The 13860-nt window shown below is 44.3% G+C and overlaps 2 protein-coding genes across 7 annotated transcripts in view; one reads left to right on the forward strand and one right to left on the reverse strand.

The window, feature by feature from the left end:
* Positions 1–269: 269 nt before the first annotated feature.
* FAM72A (family with sequence similarity 72 member A) lies at positions 270–11423 on the reverse strand (the record flags this gene model as incomplete). 3 transcript variants are annotated; one of them, XM_079929714.1, is made up of 4 exons in its annotated part: positions 270–364; positions 3928–4052; positions 6585–6662; positions 10913–11423. In XM_079929714.1, the coding sequence occupies 4 exons, from the start codon at positions 11059–11061 to the stop codon at positions 270–272; spliced, it is 447 nt and encodes a 148-aa protein (XP_079785840.1). The 3 variants fall into 3 exon arrangements, with proteins under 3 accessions (XP_079785840.1, XP_079785839.1, XP_079785841.1); XM_079929713.1 differs by lacking the exon at positions 10913–11423 and adding an exon at positions 8952–9103; XM_079929715.1 differs by lacking the exons at positions 3928–4052; positions 10913–11423 and adding an exon at positions 8952–9103 and having other exon boundaries at positions 310–364.
* Positions 10621–13860, forward strand: part of SRGAP2 (SLIT-ROBO Rho GTPase activating protein 2) — a 238064-nt gene continuing 234824 nt past the window's right edge. For all 4 annotated transcript variants that reach the window (XM_079929684.1, XM_079929686.1, XM_079929685.1 and 1 more), the window contains exons 1-2: positions 10621–10719; positions 12470–13078. In XM_079929684.1, the coding sequence (XP_079785810.1) occupies positions 13012–13078 (67 nt within the window). In that variant the 5' untranslated portion in view covers positions 10621–10719; positions 12470–13011. The remainder of the gene's footprint in view (positions 10720–12469; positions 13079–13860) is intronic.

Below are 13860 nucleotides of genomic sequence, written 5' to 3' on the forward strand. Positions count from 1 at the left end.
CGGAATTTAAGAGTACACCTATACTGGGAAGAGGGATGGAGAGAGGAAGGGTAGAAGTAGAAGCAGAAGTAGAAGAAAAGGACTACATTGGTTCAATAAACTCAGGTAATTAATTTGAGACAGAAAATAAATAAATCAACAAATGTCCTATTTTTGTTTTCCAAAAAGATAAATCACTGGCAAATCCTTACTAACAATTTTTGAATTGGTCCATTAATATATTTTTTACATAGGAAAAAGTTTAAATATTATATATATTATAATTCTATTCATCTAATACACTCCTCTGCTGAGATATCTGACATGTCTTCATCTGTACTCTCTTCTACCTCTGGCAAGTTGCCCCAAAGTAGGAAGTTTACACCTGAAAAGAAAAGCTCATAAAATTATTTGGTGCTGACTACTGTTACAACTCACAACACGATATATAAAACCTTATATGTTAACATTCTTACATCAAATCACAGTGTTAGCAGTTAAGAGAAAAGCTATTAAAGAATGAACCACAAATAACACGATCGATACCTAGATATTAAAATTATCCAACATCTAGAATACAATCATTCTTTAAACACTTTTAATTAAGGGCTTGAACTCTAGAATCTTGGAATTCAAAAAGATCTCAGGAGTCCATTTCCTCAAACCTTGCCTCCAGCTACATTATGCCATAATCACTCTACACTGAGAATTTTCAAATCTATTTTAATGATTTTTTTTTTTTTTTTTTTGTGGTACGCGGGCCTCTCACTGTCGTGGCCTCTCCCGTTGTGGAGCACAGGCTCTGGACGCGCAGGCCCAGAGGCCATGGTTCACGGGCCCAGCCGCTCCGCGGCATGTGGGATCTTCCCGGACCGGGGCACAAACACGTGTCCCCCGCATCGGCAGGCGGACTCTCAACCACTGCGCCACCAGGAAGACCTATTTTAATGATTTTTAAGAATGGAGATCTCATAACATCTTTTAGATTACATTTCTCTTGGAGGGAGCATGGGAAAGGCCTGAATAAGTCTCCTCATCTCCTCAACAAGTATGGAAGTCACTGGTGCCTTTCTTCTGGTTAAAAAAAGCAGGGTTTTGGAGCCAGTTATAATATGAACAGTAATCCTTGATATACATGGGTTTTAGGCTAGAGGCTGTCAAGGTAAAACTATAAACTTTAGGACCAGGTTGTAGCTGTCAGTACAATAAACAAAACGACAGTCTAAAGCCTCAGTATGAAAGAACAGTCAAATATCATATTAAAGAATCCAGCACTGGTATACGATACAAGTCCACATATATGGTAGGGGATAATAAGATGGTTTATTATGGGCATGTACTATATTATAACTTGAAAGCACTGAATTGAAAAAAAATACCATTATTAATTGACTTCTTGGAGAGCCAATAAGAAAGCAACTCTCAAGCTGTCCAGTTGTCAGTGTGGGCACAGGGAAGACTCAGCAACTCTGGGCATCCACTCCACACATACTAAGATAGTGGTCACGTGGTAGAATAGAATGAGCCAGGGTTTGGAGATTTGGTTTGAATCCAGTTTCCACCACTAACAGTACACCATGGATGTTTTTTACTACTTTTACTACAAATGTATATAACCACAAGCAATATATATTATTGTTTTGTGTATATAAATTTTTTATAGTATGCTATTATATGTATCTCTTCTAATTTGCTTTTTTCATTCAACATTGTTTTTGAGATTTGCCTGTCCATATGTGTAGATTTAGCTCATTTCTTATTTCTGTTGGGCATTCCATTCTGTGAATTAAAAACAAAAAAACAATATATATCTTAAATATGGCCCATCACTCGTCCTTTCCTCTAACTGCCTATTTTGCACAGGTGCCCAAGGAGACATGTATAAGGATGCACACTGTTACATTATTAAAATAGCAGAAACAATGAACTGTCTCTCTTGGGTGAGATACTGGAGTTTAATCAGGCAAGAAATTAGCATCTATTTGATGCATATTGATGTCTATCATATTATTTTCTGTAATTTTTTTGTATGTTTGAATTGTTTTCAATAAAAAAACACTTCTTTTCCCCGGAGAATGGATGATGTTCTGCTTTTGAAGAGATGACAGGATAGAAAGGAATCACTAGGCAGAAATCTAAGGGAGAATTAGAACCCATAAAGGTGAATGGAGAGCTGAAGACAACTTTCCTTTTGAGGGCATTTGCCAGTCCCACGGAATCTGAACTGAGGTTTCCCAAGCCTCCACAGGAGAGTCTCAGAAAATCAGGTCTACACATGAAGGCTAACCTAGAACATAGACTTCCTGGGGCCCTTTCAGTCTAAACATTATAGAATTTTATAAAGCTTGTGTACGTATTACTTTGATGCTGCTGATTCAGGTGATTCAAGTACAGTTCCAATGCCATGAGAATTCCTGTTTTATACGAAGCATCTAGAAAAATCTTCCTCCAAATCATAATATTAGGGTTACAAAGGAGAAGTTTGATATTCTTGGAGTCGATACTCAGAGACATGAGTGGCTCGGCACAATTGGTTCAAAGGAGAAAAAATAAACTAAGAGACTGGATCTGACAGAAGCAGCACCTTCCTTTCTCTGTTAAGAAGGGAGGAAGGAAATCCTGTGATACATCTGTTTCTCATGGATTAGATTCAGTGCAAATGGAAGAATGCTGGGCTTTTATCTTTGAAAAATTGACCAATATTAAAAAGTAAATCAAAATTGAAAAACCTCCGCCCTGTGTTTTGAATTCTATGAAGCAGGAAAAATAGTATCAAAGCAGAAACTTCCTTTAATGTGTCCCAGGAGCAACACAAATATAAGACCGGAGGCCTAAATTAGGAAGCTATATCTCACTTAGGGGGGTTCAGATAAGTCCTTGCTCAAAAATGGCCTTCTTAACATACTAGAGTATTAAATTAAGGCCTCCAAATGATGGGTTGAAAGCCACAACTGAACGCCAGGTGATTAAAAAAAAAAGTTAGAGTCTATAAAAACCCAAGCATAATTGGGGGGTTTAAAGACACTGACAACCTAGCTTACAACTCATGATCTCTTAGTCTGTGAAGGCAAATCATACTTCAAAAAAAGAAGTATATTTTAAGTTCTGAAGAAGACTAAGACATACATTTAAAAACCTGAGAATGTTAGTGCCAACTTGGATTGTCAAGTTCTTTAAACTTGTTCTGTATACTAAAGTTCTGTAAACTTTAGTTCCCTAAAAAAGTCCCACTAAAAGTCAACTTTGTATTAAAGTCAACTTCGTATTCTGTGTAAGCAGATATTAGACATTGAGAACATGTGTCCTATAACAAAATTGAAAGGCTCCAGACAATATAAAATGTATTATGTAAATATCTTTTAAGAATAGGTTGTGTATTTTTCTACTAAATAATCAGTAAAACATACTGGTATTAAATATTTCCCTTGTCTGAAATTTCATCATAATTAATTAATATAGATGTCAAAATGGCTATTTTTATCCTGAAGCAACATTACCAACTACAGAGGTTACCTAGTTTTCCTTCCTCCCAGCTCCCCATGACCCTAGCCTCCCCTCCTCCCTTTTCTTACACACACACACACACATACACACACACAGACCCATACACACAATTGACTGTCAAATCTAAATTCTTCCAAAATTCACTGGAGCCATATTATATATCAAGGCAGAAATTTAGAGCAATTAAAATATTAATTTTAAAAGGCCAAGAAATCCAGCCAAGTTTGAGGCTCCTAAATACGATGATGGAAATAGAAATGCAATGAATTTTGGCTAGTAGTTTCTGTAAGTAAATGTTTGGGATAAAACGATCAAAGTTTCACTCTAGTGGATCCAACCCAGGTGAGAAAGTCTCAGAGGGGATCCTGAAATGATCTATGGAGAGGTTCACTCAAGTCTTGGTAGACAAAAGTTAGAGGAATGTCTGAGTCTGTTGTTTCTTACCAGTAGAGTCTAGTCTGTTAATACCATAAACTGCCTGGCTGTGAAACATCCAAAAGTGTCCATTGTTGCAGGAAAGAAGGCAGGAACAACATGGAACAATCACATGATAACCTACAATGTTCCCACTAAAAAGAGAAAGTAAATATTATTAGATACAAGGTAATATCTGACCATGTAAGCATTTTTATGTGCTAATGTAAACAGACAGACCATATAAAGATCTCATTTTCTCCTAACAACCTCCATTGCTGGGATTTTTGGGATGGGAGTTACTCTGATAATGGTTACAGTTCTACTGCCAAGTGGGAAAATAGTCTTTAAGTGAAAGAAGAGTGACATATTCTCTGTTTCTTTGCTAGTATTGTTTATGCATTCCCCCTTCAGAAGCTAGTTTCTAAATGCCATAGGGTTGTGATTTGTCCAAAATTGATGGGCTGTATAGACAAAATACATTAAATAAACTCAGACCTGTGGATAAAAGGTTTTTGCTCTCCCCAGGACTGTGGCAAGTTGGGTTCTTATATGTTTCAGGTCCATGCCAGCACCTAAAAACTGTTTCAACAGATGGAGGAGTAGGAAGACAGCATGAGCCCATGAAAACCGAACACAAGCTGGCTGATCTAATTTTAGTCTCAGTGTTTTTGAAGGAATTCAGAAATGAAGCAAATCCATAGCTGCTAGAGAAAGTTGCAAAAGTTTTTACTGTCTCCAGGGTTATCCTTCTGATTAGAAATAACTCACTCTTCCATAGGTTTTTTTCCTATCTGGTCACTATTAAATAGAATGAATATACAGGGAACATTTTAGCTAGAAGTTTTTTTGTTTTTGTTTTTAATGACCACATGAACTGCTTACACCTTGAGTTGTAAAAATTCCTGTTTATAGCTTGTTCCTCCCCTGTGAGATGTGAGTCAGTCATTTTTGTGAGGCCCTACAAAAAATACTATAAAAGGTACCAGCCCACCTAAAACATGTCTTCTAATCATAATCGGCTTGAAAGGCAAACAAATGAAATCAAAAGATGTTCTTGGATTAGGACTGACAGTTATTTATAAGGCTATATTGTAAGAATAAATTCTACGGCTTTAATTACCACCTGTATTCATTCATTCATTCACTCATTCAGCTAATGTTTACAGAGCATCTGCTATGTGTCAGGTACTGTTCTAGGTGCTAGGAATAAAGTCCTTGTTCTCATGGAGCTTTCTAGTAGGGACACCTCAGATCATTTTGCTCCCTTGTTAAAACTCCTTCAATAGCTTTCCACTGGTCAAAAATGAAAACCCAAAGACCCTTCCTACCAAAGTTTAGATCTGTGCTATCCAAAACATGGCTATTAAGTACTTGAAATTTGGCTAGCCTGAATTGAAATGTGCTGGAAGTATAAAAATACACTAAATTTCAAAGACTATGAATAAAAAATAAGAATGTAAAATATTTCATGAATAATTTTTTATGTTGGTTATATGTTAAAATGACAATTTTTTGAATCTATTAGATTAAGTAAAATATACAATTAAAATTAATTTCACCTGTTTCACCTGTTTCTTTTCACTTTGTAAAATGTAGTTACTCGAGATTTTTAAATTACATATGTGGCTTGCACACATCTATCGGATGGCGCTGCTCTAGATTATCTGGGTTCTGACTGCATCACTAATCTACCCATACTACTCTCACCTGATGTTCACAATCTCTCAGCCACACTGGCCATTGTCTTTTCTATTCCTTGAACGTGTTCTTCTTTGCCTTGGGTTCTCTGCCCTGGCTGTTCCCTCTGCCTAGAACATTCTTCCTCTGGCTCCTCCCTGTCTCATCCTTTAGGATTCAACTCCAGTGTTACCTTCTCATGAGGAGGCTTCCCTGACCATGCTATCTAAAATAGCTCTTATCATTCTCTCAAGCTCTATTATTCTCTGTCATTTATTATTATTATTTCCTTTGGAGTACTTCCCACCCTATTCAAGATCTTATTTATTTAAATATCTTACTGATCGATTGTCTTCCTACTGGAATATAATGTCCAAAGGTCTATGACTTTGTCTTCTTTATTGCCGGATTTCCAGCCTCTATAACAATGACTCGCACATGGTGGGACCTCTGACTTGTACTTTATAGTTTACCAAGCCTTTTAATATTCGTAATTCACTTGATCTTTACAACAACTCTGTAAGGTAAACACAAAAGATATTTTAATTTCTATCTTAAGAAGATACCTATCTATCTTAAGAAGATACCTGTCTTCTTAAGATATAAATTAAATAAGGAAACAGAGTTTCAGAGGTTTAGAGATTTAAGAAGTTTACTCAAGATAACAAGAGAATAAGGGTAGGGCCAGGCAGGGCTCAAGCCTGATTTTTATGACTGTAAATCCAAGTGTTTTGGGGTTTTTTTTTCCCTCTAAACTACATTGCCATTTTCTGAAAGTTAAAGCAGATATTTGCTAATGCACTTTGAAAAATTGTAAAATCACATACAAAGGTAAAGTGTCATAAGACCCTTTTGAAAAACAGTTCTAAGTAACAAATGGTTTTTCAACGGTTCATTGCATGGGTGATAAACAGTGCTCGATGCAGCCCACTGAACCCTTCTCTGTGCTTCGGTGTCAACATCCATCTCCCAAACCCAGGGCTATTTGGAATATTGCCACACATTACCATTTTAAACATGCGATGTCCTTCAGTTTACATTTGCAAATTTCAGTGAAATAGCATCTTCCAATGAAGTCCACTGCACTGGAGAGGGAAAAGTATAGAGATAGTCAAATGTATTGTTAAAAAAATGTTGTGCAAAACACATAACATAAAATTTACTAATTTAACCATTTTTAAGTGGACAGTTCATAAGTGTTAAGTGTATTCATATTTTTTGTGCAACAAATCTACAGGCCTTTTTCATCTTGCAAAACTGAAAGCCTATACCCATTAAATAACAACTCCCCATTTCCCTCTTCCCGCAGCCCCTGGCAACCACTACTTTCTGTTTCTATGAATCTGACTACTTTAGATACTACAGATAAGTGGAATAATACAGTATTTGTCTTTTTGTGACTGGCTTATTTCACTTAGCATAATGTCCTCAAGGTCCATCCATGTTATAGCATGTGACAGGCAGGATATCATTCCTTTGAAAGGCTGGATAATATTTCATTACATGCATGTATCACATTTTGTTTATTCATTCATTTGTTGATAGACATTTGGGCTGCTTCTACCTCTTGGTTATTGTGAATAGTGCTGCTAAGAACATGGGTGTGCAAATATTTCTTCTAGATCTTGCATTAAATTCTTTTCGATATATATCCAAAAGTGGTATTGCTGGATCATATGGTAATTCTATTTTCAATTTTTTGAGGAACCGCCACGCTATTTTCCATAGTAGTGGTACCATTTTACATTCCCACCGACAGTGCCCAGGGTTCCATTTTTCCATACCCTTGCCACAAAATGTACTTTTGATTATGATTTAGCATGAATTTTGTAGACTCAAAGAGCTGCAAGAGACCCTAAAAGAAACTGTAAGAGAAAGTTAGTATATTTTGTAAGGGTAAGTTAATATTTGTGAGCTCACTATAAATATGACAAACCTTCTATTCAAAAAATCTTATGTGTTCATTGATTCATATACATCTTAGCACATTAATCCATCACTATTATAACCCCTACATGGAAGAGAAGACAAGAGGAAAGACCTGATTGTACTCCAGACTCTGGTCTAACCTTTAACAATTCACATATCTGAGCTCTCCTTATGACTATTTTATACTTACCATAGCTATTGCAAAGACGAATGGGTTAATATTTAAAACTGTTGTTTCCGTATGTGCTACTAAAAAGAAAAGGCACTAGACAATAAATCATAGAAACTTTGCAGTAGTAGGTTCTAGATTTATTGTCTAGTGCTTTTTCTTTTTGCAACACATACACACGCACAGAGGTACTTATAATAGCCCATTTATCTTTGCAATAAATGAGGGCCTTTGGCTTTGCCATTAGGCATGACTACACTTAAACCAATGAAGATAAGATTTCAAGGGAGGAAGAGTCCACAGCTTTGAGTATATTTAATTTTTTAAAAAGTTTCTATCATTATCATGAAATTCATTTTAAAGTAGTCTGATTATTAGTGTGCCTTCTCTGGCTCTGTGTCCAAAGAACAGCTGTCTATGTGCATTTTGGATAATTTCTCTTTCACTTTAATGATAAAGTTTCAATAAAGAGCAAAATCTTGAAAAGCATGTAAAGGCACATATATGTTGACTATAGAAAGAGAAAGTACCTTTTAGAGCTAGAAAAAGGTACATTTGAGTCAAATAAAATGGCTATTTTTCCAAATGGAAGCAAATTCTTAAGGACTCTAAACCTAAAAGTGGGTAGTGACTGAAAACAGAATTTAAAAGGATTTGAGTATGCAAACCAATGCATAATATCTAAAATAAGCTTTATGGGTGACAGGGATTATTTGAGGGCTAAGTCCTGTTTCATCCCGTAAAAATATATATGTCTCTCTCATTCAGAAAGAGAGAGACAGGGAGATGATAAGAAAAGAATACTGAATTAGGTGGACAATGGATCTGAATCAGCATGCCAATTGCAAAAAATTCGTAGAAAGCTGGGGAATGTTTTTTTGGAGTAAAACTTTAGGAACAAACATCAAAAACACTTAAATGACCTCTCTTCTCCAACAGTACCGAAAATCTTGCTTGAATTACCTACCGTCTCAGTCATGGACTTGATCCAGTAAGAGGAAAGTCTGTCAGGGCACGGTAGCCAGGGATTCAACTGAAGGGACCACATGACTATAACTGAACTAGAAGCATTACATCAGGACTGACCACTCTGGCTAAACCACAGAGTTTGTCCAGACAGTCTGCCCCCTTAGTTAAACTCCAGAGGGATCATCAGACTGCTGGGAGTGGCTGGAACACCAAAATGATAACCTCCTTGTTGACTCCCAGAGGTTCAAGCCATACACTTTTCCCATCTAGTTAAAGGCTACCGTTGCCCGCCACTAGCATGACTTACTTGGTAGGAGGGATGTCTGTAGAGAAAAGGTCTATTTCAGTGTCAGCCAGCAAAACAGCCTTCATTCCCCTAGAGCTGAGCACTTGTTTACAGAATTTGCAACACAGGATGGACACGCGCCGGTCATTGAAACTACAGCTGCTCGTAGACATGGCGTCCGGGGAAGGATGAGGTGTGGGATTTTGAAAATAGAGCAATACCCTCCCTAGTTTGATTCTCCCAGGCGAAAAATCAAATTGCGAGGCCTCGATCTTTTCTAAGCCCGGAAATTGAGAAGGAAATGAGTTCTTTTCTGTTTTCCCGTGGGAGGGTAAAAGTAGTATTTATTGAGTAGAAACCGGGGAGAAGCAGCAACCTTGGCTTTCTCTTTAACTTTCGGGGAAGGGAGAGGAGTTTGAAGTGGGGAGGAGGCAGGCTTCAAGGTGCCTCGGGAACTTCTCTAGTTTTCCCTTTCTCCAGTCTGAAGGATCCTCTACTCTTTAGCTCCTGCTCCTTTTGCAATTCCCTTAGCTTCTCCCGTACAGGCTCTTTTATCTAAAGCTTCCCCCTTAAGCCCCTCCCTCGGAGCGCTCCAATTCCTCTCTCGGATCGCGGACTAAGCGTCCCTACCCACGCGTCCTCTTTGGAAATCTTTCTCCTCTCCCCAGGATTCAGAAATCCCCTCAGCTTTTCCCACCGGGCAATCCCGGGTGTTCCTTAATCCTCCCGCGACCCTTCTCCGCTCTGCTCTTTCGCGGGCCGCCCGCTTCACTTCTCTCCTGGCAGTCCCCAGCCCTCAGCGTGCGGGCTCTCGCGTCGTTCCTCTCGCGACTCCCTCCCCTCAGCTTTCCCTCGTGCCCCGAGCCGTTCCCTCAAGTCTTTCCCGAGCTGCCGCTCCAGAGGTCGCGGTGGTGCTGGTGGGGCGGGACAGAGGTCGCTTTGGGGTCTCCGTCGGCGTTGGTGTCTCTGCCACTGAACAAGTCGTTTTTCGCTCCCTCTTCCACTCTCTGCCTTTCCAACCGGCTGTCAGTTTGAATTGCCAGCGCTGCGCACCCATTGGGAGAACCAGAGTTCGCCCACGTCCCGCATTGGAAGGCTCGGGAGCCTGCCCCTGACGAGATTTTAGTGGCCAGGAGATCTACGCCCCGCCCCAGTAACGGTGCCTAGATAAATTCGGCTTGCTGGTTGGCCGAGCTTGGCCCCTCCTCCGATCTCATTGGTCAGCTCCGGGAGGTTTGGGCGAAACCTACTCCCGCCCCAGTGAAAGCGGCAAGGCACGCCCTTCGCGCTTCTCATTGGAAGACGTTCTACAGTCCCCGCCGTTCTCTACTCTGTATTGGCTAAAATTCTCCGCAACGCCCCTCCTCACTACCCCGGTCCAATTGGTCGTGCCTTCTCTCAGAAGTATGTGTTTGGCTGTTGGTTCTATCTTAATCCCGCCCATCAGTTCTACTTTGGGGTTCGGCAACCCGGGGAGGAGCTTACTCTGTGACCACGCCTCGGTTGTGCTAGTCACACCTCCAAGTTTCGCCAGCCCCTCCTCCTCATTCCTAGCCTCTTGGGATCACCTATTCCTATTGGCTACAGGCCCCATCGGTCGATAGAAAGTGGGCGGTGATTGGCAAGGGGGTGGGCTCTGCTTCCCGGCGGGGTCCTGCGGAGTTGGCGGAGGCTCCTCAGGGGACTGGGGGACCGATCTGCGTAGACGCGGGTGGCGGGGAAGAGAGGGGAGGAGAGCTCTGAGTGGGAAGCGGAGCCGGGGGCCTGGGACCCGTCGCGTCAGAGCCAGGTAAAGGCTCCTTCCCTCTCCCCTTTCTTCTTCCCCGCCGCGGAGCTGGAGCCCTGACTGAACAAATCCGGGCAGAGGCGGGAAGGAGAGGGCGCGGATGCTGCTTTCGGCGTCGCCTTAGCGTTGCCGCCCGAAATCCCTCAGACCGCCTCCCTCCTGACCCACTCCCAATCTCCCAGTACAGCCCAAATACTTCTTTAGGACTGCATCTCCGCCCTTTACCGTACTGCCTGGGACTCTGCCTTGGCTCACATGCCGCCGCGCAGTCTGCACCCAGCCCCCTCCCCAAGTCCTCTGCACACTGGCAGCCTTGGTCCACCTTCGGGCAACCGTCGTTGGCATCACCCGTAACCATCGGCTGCTCTCTTTCTCTGTCTCCAAGTCCTGGCAGACAGTCGGGTTACAGCCCTGGACCCAGAAGGATGGGTGTTCCGCACTGCTTCCGGGGCTTTTCCCCTGCCCCAGCCCCCGGCCCGCCTGGAATGGCTCCTCTTCACGCACTCCCGCTCCCAGACCTATATCTGGGTCCCCAAAGTTGCTAATATCCTAGTACTCCATGTAACATCGCGGCCCACGATAGTCTCCTAACTTCCCCCTCACCCCCAAGGTAATCCTCCCTTTGCCCTCTCCTCGCCTATCAAGCGTGTGCAGAAGCTCCAGTTATCCCCGGTTCCCGTGCAGCCTCAGGACCCCACCTCTCACCCCCCTCCCCGCTTCCTGCCTGTCTGAACCACCACGCCGCTCCTGCTCCCTGTTTCTCCCTCGGTGCGGCCCTTTCTCCAGGCGCGGGAAGTGGGAGACTCCCGGCGCGGAAAGGGAAAGGGGCGGCCAAGGAGGGAGGGTCGCCGCTGCGGCGCGTCCGGGAGCGAGACGCCCGGCTCTGCACTCCCGTCCCAGTCCCTCCCACCTCCTGGGCCTGGGTTGGAGCGGGATCTCCTCGGGTACCTCCTGGTGCGAGGAGTTGGGACTGCGACCCTCAACGACCTTCCCCCAACCCCCAGCCGGGGATTGGGTGCGGTATCTGGGATCTCTGGGCTTGGGTGACCAATTGGGGATGGCCTGAGAGGCGGTGGCTGCTTTCCTCCCCCCCCGCCCCCCATCCCCCGCCTTCCCGGTTTTCCCGACTCCGACCCTCGCCTCTAACCCGTTTCCTGCTTCTGCCGACCACATTGTTTTCCTGGATGTGTCCCGTGCCGAGCAGGCTTTTTCCTGCAGATCACTCCCCCCTCACCCCCCAACATTTTGCTGCCAAGAGAAGCTAGCAACCAAAAACAAAACAACTGGGAGGAGGGGCGCAGGGGAAGAAAAGTTGTGCCCGGGTGGCTTGTCCCTCCCTGGCTTTGATCCCCTTTTAAGTCAAGGGAGTTGCCCCAGCCGGGGGTCGGGGGCCGTATCAGAGGCAGGGCCAGGAGGGTTCCCTCCGGAAGCCGCTGCCCAGCGCTGGCAAGGTTCGGGAGGTCGCCGAGGTGCCGCAGTCCCCGCCCGGAGCCCCGCGTTCCCGCCGCTAGTCCCCACCCCAAGCCCTCGAAGGCGGCTGCTCCAAAGTGTTTTCTTTCAGCCTTAAAACAAAATCCGGAGGGAGCTTCCTTCCTCCCCACCTCGCTGCGCCGGGCTCTGCGGGCCGGGCGGCGTTTGGCTGAGATGAATGGGCCCAGGCCAGGCTGGAAACGGCTTCCCTTACCCCACCCCCGCATCGATTAGGATCTGTGCTGGGGCTGATCGCCCCCTCCTCTTTTCCCTGCATTTACAGGCAAGTGAACCGGAGCAAACGACTTCCGATCCAGTCTGCGCTGCTGCGGCTCCCGTTTGGGATTTGATTTGCAGCATCTTCGAGGCTGTGCAACAAAAAACCGCGAAGCACGCCCAGCCCTCCCCCGGCACCCCGATACGCACCCACTCCCTCCCGGGGACCCAGCTGGGCGAGTCCACATCCCCGCGCCCCCCACACCATGTTGTGCGGAAGGACTTCCACTCCCCGCCTGTGTCGTTGATGTCAGACCCCAGGCCAGCCTCCGGGCGCTGCAGTTCTCCCGGCTAATGCTGAGGCTGCGGCTTGGGCTCTAGCACGGGAACCAACCGCCGCCGCGCCGGCCCCAGCGCCCACCGTCTGCATGTGTCCGCCGTAGCCGCCTGCCCAGCCCGCAGCCCGCGCTCCCCGGAGCGCTGGAGACCACCGCGGGGGGCCCCTTCTGCCTTTTGGAGAAGCGATCTTGGAGGTATTGATTTCGGTGGTTGGATTTTTCCCGTGGATTTATCAATTCACAATTCGAATTTGGAAGAAAGAAGGAAAACATGACGTCTCCAGCCAAATTCAAAAAGGATAAGGAGATTATAGCAGAGTACGATACTCAGGTCAAAGGTAAGGGCTTTGAAAAATAGCATAATGCATATTCTCTGTAGACCATGGAGACATGGATTTCCACCCTGATTTGCAAGATGTTCGTTTCTTTGGGTGGAGCAGGTGGGGGCAGGCTGACCCCAGAGGTGGTTTCATATGTGGGTCTGAGCCTCCGAGGGATTGGCCATGCCAGGGGCCACAGGCTCTGGAAAGGAATTTTCGGAGCGGGCTGTAGATTTATCTGTAGGGCTGGCCATTATTTTGGCAGTCCTTTTCCCCTAGCTAAATAGGATGGGGGGAGGGGCAGGAGGTTCTTGGAGAGAGAAAGGCGGCAATTTGCCTCTGGGTGTCTGGGTCAGGTTTCCTTGAAGGACAACTGAAATCTGACAGGTGTTTGGGAATTTATTTCAGAGGTTGAAGAGGAGTCCAGGCAGAGAAAGGCAACCTTGAGAAGGTGTACCATTTGGAGAGCCGTGGGAGACGTGGGTTTTTTTTTCTGATGCACTATATCAAAACATGACACTCGCTATGGCATCAGGCACAGAAAGTCTGTGGCCACCTTGGGTGCACCTTGTACCTGCCTGGTCTCTGGTTGTCTGCATTCAGAGATCAGAGAACAGAAAGAATAAGGTCACTCACACCCGGTCTCCGCCCTCACCTAAACCTGAATGGAGTTGGGTTGCTGCTGGGTGGTGCTGAGTCTGGAGAATGGGAAGACATAATTGTTTAACCCTTCTGTGTTGTCCTCTGCTCCAGAATACATGCTTTTAAAGGCCTGCTTACCTCTCTGCAAAAATATGAGG

This window comes from Stenella coeruleoalba (genome assembly GCF_951394435.1).
Source record: "Stenella coeruleoalba genome assembly, chromosome: 1".
In the NCBI taxonomy this organism is placed as follows: Eukaryota; Metazoa; Chordata; class Mammalia; order Artiodactyla; family Delphinidae; genus Stenella; species Stenella coeruleoalba.